The sequence below is a fragment of the Diachasmimorpha longicaudata genome, chromosome 1 (genome assembly GCF_034640455.1).
Source record: "Diachasmimorpha longicaudata isolate KC_UGA_2023 chromosome 1, iyDiaLong2, whole genome shotgun sequence".
NCBI lineage: Eukaryota > Metazoa > Arthropoda > Insecta > Hymenoptera > Braconidae > Diachasmimorpha > Diachasmimorpha longicaudata.
The window spans coordinates 4,562,179-4,584,121 of NC_087225.1; the positions used below are offsets into that span (position 1 = coordinate 4,562,179).

The 21,943-nt window shown below is 41.5% G+C and overlaps 1 protein-coding gene and 2 long non-coding RNA genes across 3 annotated transcripts in view; 1 reads left to right on the forward strand and 2 right to left on the reverse strand.

Annotated features, from left to right (window-relative positions):
* The first annotated feature begins 5,709 nt into the window (after positions 1-5,709).
* Positions 5,710-21,943, forward strand: part of LOC135168819 (glutamate receptor ionotropic, delta-1-like) — a 63,348-nt gene continuing 47,114 nt past the window's right edge. The window contains exons 1-2 of the mRNA XM_064133378.1: positions 5,710-5,883; positions 16,819-16,922. Of these exons, the coding sequence (XP_063989448.1) occupies positions 5,787-5,883; positions 16,819-16,922 (201 nt within the window). The 5' untranslated portion in view covers positions 5,710-5,786. The remainder of the gene's footprint in view (positions 5,884-16,818; positions 16,923-21,943) is intronic.
* On the reverse strand, positions 6,232-10,023 carry LOC135168880 (uncharacterized). Its single transcript, XR_010300108.1, has 3 exons — positions 9,554-10,023; positions 8,573-9,473; positions 6,232-8,442 (listed from the first exon to the last, which is right to left on the reverse strand). It is a non-coding gene; the product is annotated as an uncharacterized LOC135168880 (long non-coding RNA).
* LOC135168886 (uncharacterized) lies at positions 13,100-14,654 on the reverse strand. The gene is made up of 3 exons (XR_010300110.1): positions 14,255-14,654; positions 13,766-14,035; positions 13,100-13,674 (listed from the first exon to the last, which is right to left on the reverse strand). It is a non-coding gene; the product is annotated as an uncharacterized LOC135168886 (long non-coding RNA).

Genomic DNA, 21,943 nt, shown 5'->3' on the forward strand with positions numbered 1-21,943 from the left:
GCCTCTGTTTTTGTTATTCCAAAATGACTTAGCAGATGTGCCTCCTTAATTATCTGTGAGTGCATAACTTTCGGAACTACTAGCAAAACATCATCTTTCATCCTTTTATAGAGCATCTCATTCTGAAATGATTATCAGGCACGTCGATGTGGATAGGGTGCCTTTGCGCCATCTTACCACCTTGGAGCGCTGACACGGGAGTAACTCACGAGCCCAATGAATGGCGTCATGTCTGATGCCAGGCCACGCGAATTTCTTCTTGAGACTTTGTGTTGTTACTCTTCCGGAGAAGTGCGCTAGTTTACGCAATCTCAAATGCCTGTTGACGTAAAGCCTCGGATATGAACGGGCGAAGTCGTCTGGTTGAAGTTCCGCAATAAATCTCGAACCCTTCGACGATCAGAGGTTGGAGCTTCAGCGAGCTGTCAAGGTTGTTAACGAGCCGTGCCAGCTCCTGGTTGATTTGTTGGGCCTCGTAGACGATGTCAGTGCTAATGCCTGTGGGCATGTTGATGGTGCACACTCGTGACAGAGCATCGGCAACGATGCTGTCCTCACGCTTTACGTGAACAATGGTGGTCATGAACTGAGAGATGAAGCTCAATTGATAGACCTGTCGGGGTGAAGCCTTCTCGGGTCACTGATGGAACGCGTAGAGAAGAGGCGTGTGGTCCGTTTTCCAGACGAACTCACGACTCTCGACTATGTGTTTAAAGGACTTGACGCCTGCGAAGATTGCGAGTAGCACACGGTCATGAGTACTGTAGCATTGTTTAGTGGGAATCAGCTTCCTCAAGAAGAAACCTAACGGTCATTAGTTATTATTTACGAGTTCCTCCAGAGCACCACCGATGGCTGAATCGGAAACGTCGGTGGAGCGAGACAGAGGGGCTGATGTTAAAAGGAAGGATGCTCTGGTGGCCTTGGCCACACGCTAATTGTAGTTCTCCAGGACTGCTTCCGATTCCGGGGTCCAAGGGACTTTGCACTTGACCTTCTTCTTGGCCTGCTTCAGGTACTCGTTCAAGGTGGCCTGGATCGCTGCGACTAGGGGGATACAGCGGCGATAGTAGTTGGCGATGCCGAGGAAACTGCGGAGATGCTCGACGGTCTCTGGTTTGGGGTAGGCCAAAATGGCTCTAACCTTGGTTGCAGGTGGACGGCAGCCATGTTCGGTGATGGTATATCCCAGATACTGGACCTTCTCCTCTGCGAATTGGCACTTGCACATTGCTCGGCACATTGCTCGGGAGTGCTGGAATAGATGACGTTATCATGAATATAGCACGCAGCAAATTTACAATGTCGCAGAAGATTATCCATTTGTCTTTGGAAGGTTTATGTCGCATTGCACAACCCTGGTGGCATGCCACAAAACTCAAAAGGGTCGAAGGGAGTGGTCACCGCAGTCTTGGGTACGTCCTCTTAAGCTACCGCAATCCGGTGATGGGCACGCACCAGGTCTAGGGTCGTGAAGATGTTGTTATCATGACTGCGCTAGATCACGTCTCCTGTGTGCGAAATGGGGTAACGATCAGCTGCCCTTTATCGGCTGAGCTGTCTATAATCTTCTGAGCTTCGCCATGGGCCGTCTTTCTTGGCTATCATGTGTATTGGGCTGGTCCACTAGCTGCTGCTGATGATGACAGTGAACTGTAGGAGCAGGTCCAAATTCTCTCTGGCAGACTGGAGTTTCTCGCCAGTTAGAGACGTGGCCGCTCGACTACAGGTAGGCCTGTGGTGTGGATGTGGTGTGCGACTGGGTTTCAGAGGCTGATCGCGGGAATCGGCGCAGGCTTGGTAACGTTAATGTACTTCGGCAGCAGTCCCGTGTAGAATGGAGGCAACTGCAGGGCTTTGTCGACTGGAGAGACTTTGATTATCGAGGTCTCGACCAAGGTGCCGGCGATACTGAGGTTAGTCACTTTATCAACCAAACGGCGGCCTTGGAAGGCAATGAGCAAACCATAGTAGGCCAGCAGGCCTGCACTGATGATCGCGGTCTTCACGTCGGCGATGATGACAGGCCTCTTCAGGGCACGATGGAACCCGAGGTTTGGGTTGAGCACTCGCTGTTCGTACGTGTGAATGCTGGTCCCCTCGACTGCATATAGATGAAAGTCCGTTGGTTTTTCGCTGTGTTGTCGATTCTCTTGTGGAATTATGAATATGACTGACTTAGAATCCATGAAGAACTTGATATTGGAGCTAGTATCGGTGAAAAATAGGCGGCGTTCCTTGGTGTTCGGGTTATATATTATTGGAGTCGCTGTCGCCTACTGCCATGACTGACGACAGCGGTTTTAATTTCCCCTGTTCGATATTTGGCCGTATTTGGAGGATACGCAGTAACAAGGCTTGTGATAATTACGTGCCTGGTTTCCAAAATTTACGTGGTATATGCACATATCTTCTGGGGCTGGTGAGTTTGATCAGGATGTCGTGGAATTACGTGACCTGGACCTGCCTCTGTTAATAGTATGACTTAGCCTCTCGATGGATTTGGCCATGCTCTGATTCAAGATGATCAACTGGGCCGACGCTTGTCGAAGCTCGATGAGCGCTGAGGCCACTGAGTTTGTATGTTGCTGGGTAGGTATGCTCGTGTGGCTGGAAACAGCCATGACGGCTGCGTTGGAGGACTCCTTCAGTAGATCATCAGCGGCGATGGGCAGGTCTTTCCATGGCAACGTCTTGGTAATCTTGAGGATCTACCTCACGTCAGCAGGTAGCAGCGAGAGCCATTTGATCCATAGAGTTCTCTGTGGCTCTGTTGCCTGCCAGCAGCTGTAACTGGCGGACTAGGTGTGAAGGCTTCTGACTCCCCAGCTGCACCTCTGAAGCCTTTTCCAGCTGTCGGTCAGGAGAGTCAGTGTCGCGTTTCAAAAGCTCTTGTTTAAGCAATCCGTACTCATCTGCCGGGGGAGGATTTTCCAGGATGTCGGGAATCTCTTGCAGAATGTCTGGCCTGAGATGACTGATCACAAGGTGGAATTTGTCGACATCGTCGGTGACACGGGAGGCCTGGAAGACTGAATCGGCCTGGTAAAACCAGAGTTGTGGCTGGCTCTTGCTCAATACAGGCAATTTGAACCGGTACCTGCGTGGTGTCTCGACATTGGCCACTTGGGTTGAATAATCAGGTTCGTTGTTGCACTGGATGTTGTTGTCGAGGTCGATCAACGAATCGGTCAAGTCCCGTCTCTATCCCAAGCCCAAGGGACTGCGTCGTCTCGCTACATCCTGAGGTGGTCGTGACGTGCTGTATATGTCTTCCTTGTATCACGTGTACTCGGAGATTAAAGATGCCGTAATCTGCGTAGATCACGTCGGGGTTACCAATTTTTTGGGTTTACTACACGGATTCGAACGGGACATCTAATCGCAATAATGAGGGCACTAATATTTAAGAACATACCATAAATATATTTATTTAACACTTAACCTTTTCATCTCCTAATAAGTACTTTGGATACACCTGAGGAGCGTTACATGCTAGTAACAGCACCGGTGAGTTTCTCGGGCGCGACGACGTCTGGGTCTAGGGATAAGTGCTCTGCTTGTGCTCCGCGGCGCTGACGAAGCTCTATTGTCGAGTAGAACACTAGTGGTGACTTAGGGTCCCTAGATAATAACCATTTCCACGATATTTAACCGCTCATGTTTAAATACAACGTCGATTTATTTTATTAAAGTTTAGTTCATAATATTTGAAATAATATTTAGATTAAGAAACACATAAAATATGGGGAAAGTCGAAAGACAAGCACAAACAGGAAACTAGCTACAAATCTCAATATTTCGTAGCCTTCAGGAGCCCCCGATAACAAAGCTTCGCCGGCAATTTTTTTTCTTATTAGGATTACGAGTGCAATTGAACCCGGAGAGTCATAAAAACCTTTTTCCGACGACAGTTTATCTTCAAGACCTTTCCCAGCATCTCACTCTCCACTTTCGGCATATGTGAGAATTTTTTGTTTCTCATCACGTAGGCCCAAGCGTCTGTGCTGGCCCAGCAGACAACAGTGTGGGGGAGTGAGACCAACCCTGCTGACCGGAGTCAGGGTTGTGATCGGCGCCCTACTCCTTTAATGGATGAGCATGAGGCGTGAAATATTTTCGTTAGTGTTAGAATAATTTTTAAGAAAAAGTCAAGAGTAGATCCATCTTGGGTATTGAGAAGAGCAGTTCAGTTGTTAATCACCTACGAATATTGAACATTAAAGTTATTATTGTGAAACAAACAATTATTAAAGTCAATTATATCTACATCAGTGTGCTTTTAAACTCTGTGTTAGTGTCTATTAATTTCTTCACCTTAATTCAAATATTCTCTCACTTGTGAAGCAGAGTGGTTCAGCACTCCACGGGCATTGGACCCGCCACCTGGATTTAGGGAAGAACCAGTTCGGTACGTAACACCATCGGTACGCCTGCTGATGGCCACACTGCTGGGAACATCGGGTACACCACACCAGTTCACTTAATTGTTTCAAAATTGACAAAACGCTAGGAGTCACTCATTCTTCAATTGATCCGACTATCCCATTTTGTTTCTCTCTCCAATACACCTCAATATTCCATTTTGCCTGCCTAAGTGACCAGCTGTCCGGTTTTTTTTCATGATTCAAGACCCCCCCCCCTTCATCTTCTGTTGAACTTGGACGGATTTTCAACGTGAAATACGGAATATTTAGAAACAAGACAGTCCAATTACGTTAAAATTTAGTCGATTCTCAACGGCATTCAAATGTCGCAAATCTACTAACCGATGTTGAAATGTAGCCGAAAAACCTACCAAAATTTCGACTCGGTATTCCACGCGCACTAAATCAATTACCTCCACTATCTGTTGCACTCAAAATGGGAGCACGCCTTAGGTCCCCCGTTTGCTCTTTCTTTTCACTAAGAAACATCAACAATTTCCTATTCTAAACAGGAACATAAGATGTTTTGGCTTTGTTGTTAAAGGGACTTGTGCCTACCTTCAACAGTTTTATTATTAGTAATACCATATTTTTATGGCCGATATTTCTATCGTAGATATCTTTCTGCGAATAAATTTTCGAGAATATTTCGACGTAAATATTATTGTTATGGATATTTGGATATGAAATCCTTCCACTTTCGGGGACTTTCGGGATGAACGGAATAAATTCCCTGTCCACAGAAGTTGAACAATGAATATTCTTCTGTAAAATGACATCACCCATGAGCAATGACACACTTTCTTGTCAAATAGTAAAGCTATGAAGGACATACACATCCCCTTATTTTACCTGCCAGTGCTTCCAGCCTAGTTGAATGTCAAGCAAAAATACTGACAGCTGGGAGAGTCACACCCCTCAGCGAATCTCCCCATATATTAGCATTACGCAGTTGGAACTCACCTCGCGACATTCTCCCCCTGACCGCTGCTTTAACGATAAAAACATAGTCCTGCCCTTCAAAAGCTTTAACATTACTAAGCCAATAATCAGCAGTGGATCATCCCGAATGGGTCGCGTGATGCGTGACAGTAAATGATCGGTATCTTTATACGTGAAACACTTCCATACGTAACTTGTCCAGAGGGGTTGGCTATGGTAAACATAGAATACCATCCTGAGGATAGTTTGTTGGATGTATACGGACGGTACCGGGCGGCAGTATCGATTCACTTCAGTTCCTGCTGTGAGAAGCATTTTACCAATCGAGTGCGTGGTTCTCTCGTGATCATTAACGTGCAATAAATTTACCAGTTTTTATAACGAATGTAGGTGAATAGTGATTAAAAGTTGAGAACAATGCGGGGGACCGAACTCATGATGATGGGCATCAGTGCTCTGGGGATCGTGACCGACTCAGCAAATAATGGAACTGTGATCCAGAATCCGTATGAGTGTAGGATTATCATTCTATTAAAAATATAGAGAGAGAAATATTCAACAAAAAATAGAATAATTAAAGTTTACTCGCCGGTGGCACGTAATTTTACAAGTGTTACAGTTCATTCACACAATATCCATTGGCTGAAAACAATCAGACTGAATATTCAGAGTACAAATTTGTTGCCATCAATTATGAACATGGTCTTCTCTGTTGAATTTTTTTCACTTCATCAATGCTTACGTGTTGAAATTTTCGGATTTGTTTGCCTCTTTGGCATAATCATTGACAGGTATATTGTTCCGTCACGGAATTGTTCATCGTGTTGGGGTAATTCCAAATTAGAAAAAAACAACCCGTCTTTATAAATTGGACTTGAATTTATTTTATCACTCGTCGTCTCAAAAATTTTAATCCTTTAAAATATTGTAATATAGCTATCATAAAGGCTACATTTTCAAAAAGTCCGTCAGTCGAAAACAAAAGTTTTATTACGGTCAACAGTTTAACCTTCGAAATATTACTCAAAATTCAAAAACCGCTTTCGTTTCTTTTGTATCCTTTTTCTTCGAATCCAGGAAAATATTTCATTATTCGAGCTCATTTATTGTGCTTTTCTATAAATCCGACAAAGAATAGTTAATTATTTTACACCCTTATTACGGCGGTCATCACCTGTCCTCGCCTGTCAAAAATCTCAAGAAAAATATTCAATTGCTTCAGAACTCGGATCATTTATTACTTGATTACGGTTACTCGAAGAGTTCAGACCCAGACACGTCCCGAACTTACGACGCCTTTTTATTTTCCACCCTCCCTTCACCTCATATAGATAAACGAATGAAAATGTTCTTGCACTTATTTTTTGACCAACTGAAATTCAACAAATTTTTCTGCTCAGTCCATGCGGACTTTGAATATGTAACTCGACACTTTTCTCCACATTTTGCAGTATTCATTTTTACCTAATATCATAATGTACCGACTCTTTTTCCGTGTATTTTCGTATAATCGAATACTCACATCGCGTCGGTCCTATTCAATACATAATTCCCGTAATTTCAACTCCTCTCACAGTACATTTTTCATTGTGTTTCCAATTAATCGCAAATTCATCAAGTAAATATAAAGTGTGGAAATATCTTAATTTCTCATTGAAGTGACTTGGTGTTATTTTTTTATTGAATTTTTCCTCTAGACTTTCCAACACTTTGGGTGAAAACAATTATTCTCACCAAACTAAATATATATCGACTTCGATATTTATTTTCTCGCTCCCTTCCATACGGGAATCGAATACAAATGAAAATATAGGCCACATATATTATGATACAATCGCATATAATTCAGTAAAATAATATGAACATAAAATAGAATCAGACTAAATAGGGGATATTCCATGCCACCTCACCCAGCCCATAATGGCGATTTGGTCCACGATTTTTTATGTGACATACAAACCTCCAAAAGACAGTCGACATTGTCAAAACTTATCACAATTATATTTAGTACAACAATTAAAATAAATATAAAGTTTTTGGATACCGGCGATTGTGGCCGTGCGGTAAGATTGTTAGATTATTATAGACATGGAAGCGTGATCGGTTCCCGGCGACGGCGGTCAAAGGGATTGTAGGGCTTTTATCTCGTAGTTTCCTTGCCGAGTGATAGTTTCGTCAAAGAGGTGACTGTACCCGGGCAGGTTGTTCCCTCATCCTTCGGCAAATCCGCTACACGGAGATCGGAACAAATCGTGAATCTTCGACAGGGTTTATGAGTAGAAAAAAAATAGAAAATTTGTTTTCAAGTTCATTCCAGCATGGAGAAATCGATATGTAAGCACTTTATGGATAGCGCTCCCATGGTCTTGAAATAATGAGCATGTTATGACATAAGTGATGACCAACCTCATAAAATATCGTACCATAAACATGAAAAAAGTACTTGCTGACGAGTGAGAAACAACTACCTTTGTTACTAATATTCTATTATACTTATATTGTGCTATTTTGATATTCTTATCAGATCTATTTTAAGGCGACGAATACGGATAGGAAGATGGCTTTGGGGACCTTGATCTTTCATTTGAATGGTTGGAGACATCGAAAATGGTTTCAAACAAAAAATATTTGTTCATAAAATTTACACCAATATTGTCACGTAACTTTTTTCTGGGTCTTGATTTCTTAGGAAAATATTTCAGTCTTTGTGGAAAATTCTGGCTGGTGGGTGGATCCTATACACTAGAAACCGATATCGAGGGACTTATTCATCATGTTGGAAGGGTTTTCACTAATCGTCGTGAATTCTTGCACCAATTCTCTCATTTCCTCAATAGTACTTATATTAATTCCGATCTTAATGCCAGTAGTACAATGGGCCCACATCACTTAGAGGGTGACTTCGTTCTTGAGAATATGAGATATCAAAAGCAGTCTGCTCTCTGGTATCAAAATAGAGTGCGTGGGTGGATGGGATTCCTAACAGCATTGGGATGGACACTTTCCATGCTCCCGCGGTACTTATTGAGCTAAACTTTGATCTCTCTATGCGCACTGAGCTTTTTCCTAATCCCTGGAACATAATTAGTATTTAAAATCTAAATTTATAAAATTAATCTAAATTTATCTAAATTTATCTAAATCTAAATTTGAAATCTAAATTTATAATCTCATCTCTGGTATTTCAATGTTTCAACTCTCACCTTTGTCGCATGGCTTTAGACCTAGGAGGTGTGCGGTCACCACCCTTCTAGCTCACGTTCAGTTTGTCGGTGTCGTCCTGGCCAAGGGAAATCAGGTAGACGTTATCCATACTGACTGCTCCAAAACGTTTGATCGTGTTGATATTGTCTCGTTGTTGGGGTAGATTGGTGAATTACGAGTGACGGAGCAGATCCCTTCTCTGCTCAGCTCTCATGAGACTGATAGATCTTGTGGTGCAGCAGCGTTCGGATCAACTTGTAAAACCTGCTCGGGTACCTTTCGCGTACTTCGTATTTCTAACCTGGCTCTCCTGCTTTTTAACATATTTCTAAATGCTATAGTCGATGGTTTACGTTGTGGAGAGGTCATCTATGCCTACGGCGCTAAGTTCTTGAGCATCATTGTGAATGGTGAAGATATCATGAATTGGCAAAATGATCCGGACGGGTCTGCCAGATGGTGAAAGAAGAATCACCTGGACCTTAACTGTCTGAATAAAAATCTCATTCGCTCAATTAGATTGATCTACATGAAATGTTTGACAGTAGAGTACATTTTGGGTCACACATTGACGAAATTGTTGCGAGAGAAAGAGAGAGATTTATTGGGGAATATTTTAGTCACGATTTCTGGAAAATACATGATGTAATCAAATTTTTGATCATTGCAATCGTGACAGGTTCTCCGACATTGCTGCTGATTAGACTCTAAAGATAATCGAATGCGGCTTTTTACTGAAGGGAGTAAAGACATCATTGTTAAACTTTTAAGTTTCCGACTATCGATGGTACAATCTACCGCTGACGTGGTATTTGCTGGCCTCAATATGAATTTTATGCGGACTGCCCATCTCACTAAGAACGAATTGTCAACTGTCCACTTTGAAACTATCCTATGATCCTATTAAAGAAAATACCAATGGAATATATGCTTACAAAATAATTATTATCTTTGATTATTATAGTTCATTGTTATCTTACTATCTTATAGAAACACACACTCGCTATTAGTTGTTAAACTGAGGCATTTAATGCATGAATACAAAAGCAATCATCAAAAGGTATACTTTCCGAATAGGGTGCCTAAAATTTATTCACAGTGATATAGCAATTACCCGACAGTCGCTAAGTGGATTTCAGAAAATCGACGATCCAAGACTGGCGACAAGACTCAGAAAACTTCTATCCCAAAATGATAATTTAGGGGCCTGTTTTGACTAAGCTAGAGTCCTTGGTATCTAGACGGAATTTCGCCCGCTTGTTGTTCAAAATAAATGAGGAACACTCACTCGATATTTTTAATGTAACTGCGATCACTAGTCATGTATCACAACGATCCAGTGTTGATAAGTCGAGTGGGCATATCCACTTTGGTTTGGTGCTCGCGAAATATTTTGGATCTTGTCGAAGACTTTAACCAAGTAACTTACATCACCTCCCTAGACCGACTGAAAAACTTCACCCACTTCTGCACCAGACAGGTAATCATTAATTATTTTATTTTATGTTTTTCCATCGACACTGCCGCCACCTGACAATGCAGTAGAGATGACGGTCACAGCTGCGCGAAATGATATTCCACCCAGCCAAAAAAGGACTCAATGATCCTGGAAATCCATTATAACAGCTCCGTCAAGCTGGCAGGATACAAATGAAAGAATCAAATCCATATATTTCAGTATCAATGTGCTTATTATGTGCTTTTTTGGCCACTTTTCGTTTTTTTGGGCTCTTACCATTTCTTAAATAATTAAGACTGCTAGGTTACGTATAACTCAGCAAAACATCTAATTAGTCAAGACTTTTTATTGCTTACGTGGGTTTTTTTTGTGCTTTTTATGTGCTATAAAACTATTGCCTGGCAAAACTCCAAAATCGCCATTAACGGTTAATTAAGACATCCGTATATTCCGTAATGGAACTTTTTGGGCTTTTCGATGCCATCAAAAAATTCGGAAAGAATGGGAATAATGCTGTGGCGACCTCTGTCGTCAAATTCCATCAAGAAAACATCTGAACACTTTTCTTAATCCATCACCGGATGGACTTTTTTCACTTATTGTTGAGCAAACAATTTTGGAAAAAAATTGAGAATTTGAAAAATCAGTACTTGAATTGCATTTCTATCGGAAAGTTCTATTTACACATACTTAAATTTGGACCCTTTTACAAACGCTTCCAGAAAAATTCCTGTAACTGAACAATATAAATAAGTGAAATAATTCCGGTGTGCAAATCCCAGATTCTGGCAAATAAATGAAGAGAAGGCATTAGAATTGTAGTTATTTTTTATTTAAAACATTACAAAAAATTACGACGTTTATCTTAGTTTTTTTTCGAATTATACAAATCTGTCATAATATTAACGATTCACGGCATTTCAATTTTTTTGGCACAATTGCAGCTACAGCGGTAGAAAAGTCTTCTACATCTTTCTTCAATTTTAGTCAAATTCATTGTAAAATGTGCAGTGAAATATTTCAAAGAGGGCTCTATGGCTTTTCTATATATATATTTTTCTCTCGATCATTCGGCATTGAATATCAGGTTTCGTTAGTTTCCTATGATATTCCGTGCATTTATGATTATGAAAACAAAAAGCCTTGTAATATCCAATCATTTCACGATTAGAGTCTTCTTTACTATGCGGTGCATCAAATCCCTGTCAACGAATATTCCTTTGCCATCTTCAAAAGTTAGATAGACTTGGGAATTTCATTTAATCGTATTTTCTGAAACTCTTCCTTGAGGTGAAGTTCAAAAATCACAAATCCTTCTAAAAAATGAGAAGTGTAGATAGTTTTTTGCGATATGATGTATCACCAAATGATATTTATCTACATATCATTTTGTACCTGATATTGTGAGGTCACTGGAAGTTCTACCGAAACATTCATCATTTTCCTGTCGATAATGACTGCAAATTCTATCCTGTGACATAATAATGTCATTCCGAATAGATTCATTATAATCTTCTGTTGTCCACGTTTCAATATTTAAACTTGTAATTGGGAACAGTTTCTCACTCTGATACTTGCAAGTATCACGTTTGGTGACTCCCTTGAAGCCCGGAATATTTTTCAAGAGAGTTCGGCAGTTCTCCAACCTTCATTCGGGCATCAATAACGACACAGTCAGCATGTTCGACTCCGACTGTTGCTATTGGTTGCAGAATCTCAGCTCGTAAATGATATATCCTTTTGCTTATTCCATTGTTTCTCACGTCAATCAACATTTTAACCAATTAATCGCTGTTCATAAAAATTTGGAGGATAGAACTAAAATATTCACTATCGAATAATGCGCTCATAAATAACTGGGTGAAACTATCAAACGCACAAGTATTCTTTAAATCAACCCTCTTCTTATTCAAAGTCACAGCTTTCAAGGCAGGATTCTCTCCACTCTTCAGGATCGGAATTGCCGCTAGTTTTCTCTTTATCATAAAAACTTCCTTAGAGAATTTATTTCGTAAATAATATCCGCGCTTTTCTTGTTCTTGAGAAATAAGAAGAATTGAGATTTTTGTGCTTGACCCATCCAATTTTCTAAACACCGCATCTAAACAAACTCCCCGGAATCTTCAGTACCACCACATTTTTTACAAATATAACCCTGTGAATTGCCTCTGTTATCTTCATTGCATGATGACGAACAGGTGTCCAATGTGTAAATGTAATAATTGCAAAGCTGCAATAGAAAATGTCGTGTAAATTAAATGGAATCTTTATTGGATATATTATTGGTACTCAAGCATATATATTCGAAATAGTCTCGGCTCGGATTATGAAGCCATATTCGCCAGATAATACTTTTATTACCTGATGACATGAGATACTATTCTTATTCCATGTGGCTTCTTATCTTAGTCCATGATCATGACTTTTCGCGAAACAAAATGGATGTTGAGTCGTGATATCAAGTCTTTCTTGATTTTTTGGTCTCATTAGGGTTATAAAAATCATTACTGGGTAATTCCCCAACATCTGCCCCTCAATATCCCCCACTTATTTCCTGTCATTTGCGCACAACGTCATTTTTCATTTTTGATTTCATCCTCATAAAATCATCTCCAGTATACTAAAATTCCTAATCTCATGTCACTATCTCCCTAGTCCTCATGACCATCATCAGGGTCCCAGGGGATCCTGACCCTTCCGTTAACTTCCGTTAATCCGGGAATTCCCGAATTTTACAATACCAAGCCAGTCACGGCGGTTCTTGTTAGACTTGTTAAGATATAAAAGCTGCGACTTGCTCATTTTTAGACAGTTACAAGTAACCGTGCAACCGTTCAATACAGTGCACTGTCTCACTGTACAAATCATAATACACCAAATACATTCTTTATTATCATCAAAAACTGTTGTGTTTTCGAGTTTTTAATCAATCCATTTTAATATCCGAACAAGGTTTATCACGGCATTCGGGAGTATCTTTCAAACGATACAATGGAAAAAACTTGAATTTGAACGATTGATGATTAACAATGACACTCATTAACATTATGTATTGGCTGATGCAACATATACTCCGACAGATTTTTAAGAAAAATAAGTCAATTTGAAGAAAATGTTTCGATAAAAATAGATCTATAATAATGAGGTACTTCTAGAATGATTCAAAATCTTTTTTTCGGCGACAAAATTAAGTGAAAAGAGAATACAACGAAAAAATGACTAATCGTAATTATAGAATTTCAGGTTCGTCAAATGTTATTTTGGACGAATTGTAATTTTGCTTCCTCAAGATTACACCCATGATTTCTTAAATTGAACTCGAATAAACAAAACTTGATATTCCATTGAAGACATTAATCAAACTTGTGAAAAATCATTGTCATGGTAAATTATTTTTGTATGGAATAACGTAACGATAGCGACTCGTATAGAACAAATCATATGTACAATGCAAATGCTCAGTTTCCTGCCAGATTTTTTACAGCTTGGAAATTTGGAATTAGATTCTGAGAAAGGAGAATCGATAATCCTAGAAGTCTTTTCGTTACAAATATGAGAAGCCCTCAACTGTCCAATACCTTCGTTGGCTTCAGCATCTGGTATTGAGCAAGTATCAATAGCCTGAACTGGAAGATGACAATTCTGAAAGAAAAATTCAATGAAAGATGAACTTATCCAATGGAATTTTCCAATCAAAAGGCACAACCAAATATACTGAATATTTGATACATACTTTACATTTGTGTGCTAAGCCCACTGCGCGCTTACAGACTGGACAAGTCAGTCTATCTGTGGGTTTTGTTGTAATACTCTCATAATTTATCCCGTCTTTGCTTGCTGTCAATAGAGTTTATCCATTTGATCAATAGGTAAATTCATATCGAGCTCCTCAATTAGATATTGAATGGCCTGCAGACTGTCTTGACAAATCAAACATATCCGGATGTCGCTAACGTGATCCTGAACATGATAGAGTACTCTGAGCAGGAGTCTCGAGGATGAACTAGAAAATGACAAAATTGAAAAATTGCATTTATTAATCGACTATTCGTCCCTATTTGTTATTTCACATTCATTATATGACAATGGCTCAGCCTACATTTATCATTATCTTCAGTTTGTTCGCTACAAGTGATGCATTCGTTGATTTTAGTTATTCCGCATCGATCAGCATCAAAGTGTTCTAATTCACGAATTGAATGGCTGACGTCAAAAATATTACCTGTTGAATTTATCTAGTTAAAAGTAATGAACTTCTTATTCGGGTTTTACTTTCGAATCGCTGGCTCAATGGGTGAACTTGTAAACTGAGGTGGGCAGAGTGTATGGGGCAACCATGTATTTGTCTTCTAATCAGACGCGTAATTATAATCCAAATCTAAACCTTCACATCCATGATTTTCATCAGAGGAATTCGAATGTATTGTCTCCTCTGCATCAGTTTTACCATCACGTTCTTAATGGATTTCTGTGTTCGCGAAGGAATCAGGTACATTGTCTGGGGTTTGTTGGTTAAGTCTATTTTTTCTCGCAATTTCTACTCTTTTCATTTTTGATAATCCATTAAGATGTGTGGCTATACACTTGGATGAAGTCATCAGTAGGTCTAGGAGGTTTATAACCTTTCGAAAGAAGCAGCAGACTATGAACGGTTCTTAAATTTTCCCTTAACTTGGCTGCTAGAACCAGGATTACGTCCGTAACCGAAATCATTCCGAGTAATGCAACGCCACAATGGTAAATACTTTACATCTGCCATTAGTTTTTCTGCAAATTGAGGGAAAAAGTGAGCATTTGCACTTCGGGGTTTGCCAGGTTTCTGCTTGATTTTTTACACAAAATTAGGATTCACCATGACTACCTCATTATACCACTCACTTAGTTGGGTTATCGTTTCTATTGGTTCAATTTCTGGCTCTTGAGTTTGTGGAGTTCCGTCTCGCTCAATAATAAGCGATTCTCTAAGAGATTAAAATTCATAATCCTGATCCGTTAATAGCGTCTCCACGATGTTTTTTCTTGTTGAATGGTTGATTTCTCCCCATTCGATTGAGGTCCATCACTCTCACAGTTTGATATGGTAAGCAATGCTTGAATGATTCTCTTAGCTTCTTGTCGGTTTTCAAATCTTGTCAGCTTCCCCGGTCCAGCTAAATAGAATTGCCTTATAGGCCTTGCGACTTTACCCAATAAAGCTCGATAAGTCTTCAGAAAATGAGCAACATCCAGTCGAATATAGCAAGTAGGTAGCGCCACAGGAACCTCTGTAAAGAAGACATCAGCGTACTCAATGACGGTTGTTTCGCGAGTAAAACCAATGGCAGAAGCATCTATCAGAGCTGGGGATCCATCGGTTACCACCTCTGTAGGGATTGGCAATGTCCCTTGTTCTCGCCATGACGTCAACCAAAATTGAATATCAATCGCTGTACGCCGTGCACTCAACATTTGTGCAATGGGAACTTGACATGCTGAATTTTTAGCAACAATACTATATGAGAATATTAGTCCCGTCGTTGGCATGTTGGGTAAAGGCAGTGGTTTCACAAGTCGACCAGATGCATCAATTACTAAGCAGACATGGTCGTTGTCAGCTCAAGTTAATAGTTTATTATAGACTGTAAACTGATGTTTGGTGCACCAGTGTAAGAAAAAAGGCGCAGCACAAAAATACTGAATTTCGTGTGACATTTTTTCTAAAGATAAAAGATCTAGTGCAATCCAAACATTTGGATCTGGATCATCTGGGTCACGGACGACAATTGGCCTAATTGTTGCCACGTGACCAGTCATTTTGATTTAAATGTGTATTCCCGGGGTTGAGGCGTCCAGGACGTGGCGCCCCAAATTAGGAAATATTCATATTATCCCCCTGGCCATAGAGGTTTGTTGTGATCTAGGGGGTCGAGCGGTCGAAGCATCGTCGCGGGAGAAGGGAGGGCCAGGAATTTCGTGGGATTTCCAACACTGGGCAATATTTTTTAAACACTTAAAAAGCACAACAAAATAAGCCCACGTAAGCAGCAAAAAGTCTTTACTAACTAGATGTTTTGCTGAGTTACACATAACCTAGCGAGGTCTCAATTATTTAAAAAAATGGTAAGAGCCCAAAAAAAACAAAAAGTGGCCAAGAAAAGCACATAATAAGCACATTAATGCTGAAATATATGGATTTGATTTTTTCATTCGTATCCTGCCAGCTTGACGGAGCTCACTATAACTTTGCAGCGCCAATAATTCAACCCATCCTATTCGGTTGCCCGCAAGATTCGCAGGAATCATGAGTTTCTTGAACATTATAGGGAGACTGATATTTTTGAACCATCTTCACGAAGAATTCAATCATGTATTTAGGAAACGTGAATCTTTCAGTCTCACTCATGGAGATTATATATCTACTCATGTAAGTTTCCGAAAAACAATTCCAACCACCTCACGAGGTGGAAACTAGTTGCGAAGCATCCTACCCTACAGTGATAGAGGAGTAATAATGAATTGCCACTTTGTAAAATCACAAGGATTTTTTCAGTGGATGAACTGGCGTTGTGGTCATATGGACCTCACTCAACGAGTTGGGAATCGGCTTGAAAAATTTGAATTACGTTATCGTGCTGTTTCAGAAGCCATTAAAATCAAAATTATAAGACGAACAGAATGAATCCGGCGTATTGTATGAAAATTATTCTCTTATTGAATATTTCTCTCCTTTTAAATTTATTTACTGTCATGTAATATTTATTTGAAAATGAAAATTTGGTATAACTGTAAAGAAATATAATATTGTAGGGGAGAATTCTGCGGAATACTTCAAGGTTTCGTTGGCGGATGTTGCTCCTGTTTCTGTGGTTGGTGAACCTGCACCGCCAGTCATCAAAGTCGCTACTTTGGAGGTGAGAACAAGCCAATTTGAAGAATTATGTATTTTGACGAGGTTATGTAATATATTATTTTATCTCCCCCCGTTTTATTATCATCAGTTTGTTTGTATTTTAACTCGCCATTGGATAACCTGTTCCCTGTAATTCCTTCCCCCACGGCCCGAAGACAACTGAAAGCACCTGATCGCACCCAGAAAGGAATCTACCGGAAATCAACGATCAACAATTGAGGACCCTCGAATAGATCATGGAAGAGCCGAACGGCCCGCGAGTCATGTACTCGAACAACAACTGTCCCCTTATAATAACGTGGTGAGATATCACTTAGAACAGTTTCAACAAGATATCGAAATATTATCTCCCTACAAGTGCACTAAGATAAAAAAAACCACTGCCACGAAGAGAGGCTAATTCCGGACCTGTTCCGGTGACGATGAAACCCCTGAAAATCCGCGCCGCGAGTTTGTGTGCTGAGGAACCGATCCACCCTGGATGGGAATAGCCGAACCCTCACCGAGTGAGTACCTTTCCATTCCACCTCGTCCCAACAGCTATTCTCCCACAGGTTGAACCCATCACCCCAACGGTGAGTCCCCATTCATCCCCCCTAAAATATTATACTATTTAAAAAAAAAAGATTTCCTCAATTTAACCATTTTATTTTTGATTATTGAAGACTAGAGTCGAACTCTATTTTTATTATATGAATAGGTCCCACAAGTTACCTCCCTCAACCTCCCGCCCTGGATAAAATTTGAATATTTAGAAGAGGCCGAAATCATTCTCATTGTATCGTTTGAAAGATACTTCCGAACGACGTGGTAAACTTTGGTCGGATATTAAAATGGATGGATAAAATACTCGAAAACACAACACTTTTTGATGTTAATAAAGAGTGTATTTGGTTGATTATGGATTGTACAATATCACAGTGGACTGTATTGAACAGTTCAACGGTTGATTGTAACTAACTAAAGATGAGCAAGTCGCAGTTTTTATATCCAGCAAGAAATGCTGTGATCGGCTGAGTATTGTAAAATTGGGAAATTCCGGATTAACTATATATTAGAAATCTAACACTTCAAATATTGGGACTCATGAAGTTCAGGTATGGTCAAGATCCCCTGGGATGTTGATGATGGTCATGGGGACTAGGCATATAGTGACATGGGATTAGGAATTTTAATATAGTGGAAATGATTTTATGACAATACATTCAAATAGGAAAAATATGGCGTTTAGCGCAAATAATAGGAAATAAGTGAGGACAATTGAGGCATAGATGTTCCAGTAATGAAATTTATAATCCTAATAAGACACAAAATCAAGAAAGACTTGATATCACGACTCAACGCTCATAGTGATGAATCGTCTAAATACGTATGTCAGAATATAATTATTGTTGTTTGAATTGTTCCCCGGTCCCTTTATTGTGACCGTTCCCATTGGTTGAATGAATATTAACCGGAAAAGTCACAATTCCTTATATGAAAAGATAAATCGCAAAAGAGTGAATCGAGTTGTCATCGTCCACCACACGTGACCTATCCATTGAAGTACCTCGAAAAATTGTAAATACTGACAGAAAAACTCTGTACAGTGCCGGAAGATAAGATATCGGATGTGAGTATGAGAACTGGCAAAGGTAACGCCCCCCCCCTGCTCCTTCCGAGGAATGTCGGGAAAAGTGAAAGGAAGATATGTTTTTGACCTGTGGGGGTGCAGATACCCAGGACCAGCTCGTAAGAACGGCTCAAAAAGTTCACGATCTCTGTACGTCTGCGGTCTATCTCGAAGTTGTCTCAGCTGCCCGAGGGATGCCTTTGGCATAATGGCACAACGAGGGCTCCGCTCTTCTCCGGTGGCTCGACCCTGGAAGTACCTCCCATAATCAGTGTATGTACGAGGACTCAGAGACCAGGATGCTGGGTTTGTCTTGGCAGCCTACGTCGGACAACTTTGACTTCTCAACCAGATGGGGGAGGATTCGTCCTTTTCAAAGCGGAGGATTCCCTCCGAAATTGTTTAGTTCTACGACCCGCTTAGAATTCTCTCTCCTGTAGTCATCAGAGGGAAGATGCTTCTCCAGGAGATCTGGATGGAGAAACCTGATTGAGATGATGAAGTTTCACCTCAAAGAGCTCATCGCAGGATTACTTTTCGTCAAGATCTTAGCTTGTTGTCCAACGTATGCGCATCCCAATGGATGGGATTGCTCGAGGGCTCTGTGGTGGAAATGCACGGATTCTCAGACGCCTTTCAGCTTGCAATGGCAGACGCAGTTTGTATCGAAGTCCCCAAGGGGAGAAAAGAACCGCGCATCTCATTGGTTTGGTCAAAAACAAACGTAGCTCCACTTAAACGGCTGACTATCCCACGACTGGAGCTCTCAGCTGCCGTTGTTCTTGCATAGCTTGTTAAGTACGTGAAAGATCAGCTCGACTTCATAGCTTGCGAACGTACTTGTGGACCGACTTTTCAGTATCGCTCACGTGGATCAGCTTTCACCCTTCCAAATAGAAAGAATGTATTAGAAATCGTGTCCAGCCCATTAAAGAAAGCTCAATGGAAACTCGTCAACGGAAAGGCGAACCCAGCTAATTTTGCGTTTCGAAAGGTAAACACCGTCCAATCTCTTCGCACGAACTATCGTGCCAGAGTCCAGCATGGCTGTAGAAGAGTGCAACTTTAGAGTCCAGCGGCCAGAAATCGGGGAGTTACTGCATCAGTATTCGTCGCTGTGCTAGTTGTTTAGCTATTCTGAGTCCTAACCTCGGGTAAAGAAGATTCTCACGTGTCAGGTACGATATGTATTTATTCACACTCTTGAAATATATGTATATCTTAATAACAATCAGTCTACAACAATATTCGCCATACGTGTGGTGTAGGCGGAAATCACAGTTTTGTAACCTCTCGTTGTGCTCCCGCCCTACGCATGCGCTTCGCTTGCGGCTGCGCATCAGTCCGATTCTTCTTTGCCGGCGCCGTGATCTGCGTCGACGCACTCGAATGCCTGCCGGTCAGTGAGGTAAGCGCGATCTGCACAGGCGCTCCGGAGCTGGTGGAGATCGGAGTCGCCACAGTTGCTCAGGATTACTGCCCTCTACAGGCGCTTTATTGCTCGTCTAAAAAGAACCCCCGGATCATCGTTAGCGATAGCTCTTAACCCCGGCGATGTTGAACGTGCTTGATTTTTCTGGATCAAGGCTCGTTAGTCAGCGCATTTCTCGGCTGAACTGATGACCTTGTCTAGAGGGCAGAAACTCGGGCCTTCTCATCCTCAGGGGCGGTTGACCGCTTATCTTGATCACCGGGGTATTCTTCACGTTGGTGGACGTGTCGGGTTTCCGCAGTTCGATAGTGGTAGCAAATATGAAGCTATCATTCCGAGAGAACCTCAGTTTTCTAAACTCGTCATTCAAAGGGCTCATCGGAGAACCCTTCATAGTGGAACGCAGCCCACGTTTAGTCAGCTCAGGTGATCTTAATGGATCATCAGTGGAAGAGTACCAGTAAGATCATTTATTTTGAAGTGCGTTCTATGTGCGAGACAGTGAGGAATACGAGCGCAACAACTCATGTGTCAGCTCCCAGTAGCTCGTTCTCACATCTAGCTGTGCACTTCTCAATACGGGGATTGATTATACCGGCTCAGTGTCACTCCGCTCATGGAAAGGACGTCGCCCTAAATCTTACAAAGGATGGCTTACAGTTTTCGTCTGTATGGATACGTCTGCCGTCCATCTCGAAGTTGTCTCTTTTTACTCCACGGAGGGGTTCGTTGCGGTGTATCGTCGTTTCGTCGCTTGGCGCGGTCTCTAAAGGAATTCTTCGATTGGGGAACAACATTCCTCGGAGCCGAGAAGGAGTTAAAGAAGGTCTTCTCTCTGGCATGCAAGGAATCGGATCAGATTGCTCGTCTCTTGATCAACGATGGTACGAAGTGGTCTGCCAACCCCCCCCCCCTGTAGCGGAGTTCGCTCTATGCACTACATAAATAACAAGCACTTGATTATAAAAATATAATATTCGGTTTATTAGTCCGTTAACTTAATCTGTACAGTGTCGATTGCAGCGTGTTGCTTGAATCGTAGACGAAGTATTACTAATTGTTCTAGAACGATCGAAAGCCGGAATTCGGAATTTGCCGGGAGTGGGGATAATCCGGTGAAGAATTTCATCGAACCATCGAAAGAATAACAACACCAGGAGTGAGAGTCGTATCGTCTCACTCTGACGGTGTTGATGATGTAGCTGACGCTACATGGCTCCCCTGTTTGATAAAGTGGCCATGGTTATAAAAAAAAATGTGTAACAGAAAAGAAAAAGTATAGCGGTGCAAACGAGAGATAGCTGCGTTGGCTATCTTGGTCGCCTTGGACGGCTAAAGGTTACTCGCTTGCGTTTGGCCTGGGTGTTTGATACGGCTGAGTTGGTCGCCATGCTGGTGGGCGGCTGAGGTTCGTCTCGACCTAGCTGTTGTTGCGCTGTGCTGTGCTGTTGTTGTGGCTCGGGAGGCTGACCTAGCACCTGGTCTAAATCTTCTGGCAAGACGTAGGCCGGCTTCAGTCGGTCTATTGAGATGGCGACGCTCTGGTACTCCCCGAATCCTCCGGTACGGAAGTGGACCTTGTAAAATTTCTCATGTCTGCTGATCACTCGGAACGGGCCTGAGTAAGGCGAGCCAAAAGCCCTACGGACTTGATCGTTCCGGACTAAAACGTGAGAGCAGGTCGCCAGATCCTTGAAAACAAAGGTCTGTCTGTTTCCGTGACGAGATGTTGGTTGCGGCGCCATGGTGCGGAGGCGTTTTTTTAGGTTCCCGACGAAGTCTGAGGCTAACGATCTGTCGGCTAAGGGAGCTAGAAACTCACCTGGAAGGCGCAGTGGCTCACCGTAGGCCATCTCGGCTGGCGTGGTGGAGATGTCTTCCTTCCAAGCGTTCCGTAGGCCAAGCAACACTATTGGAATGGCGTCGTACCACTCGTTGCCGTGACAATGGATTGCGGCTTTTAGTTGGCGGTGGAGTC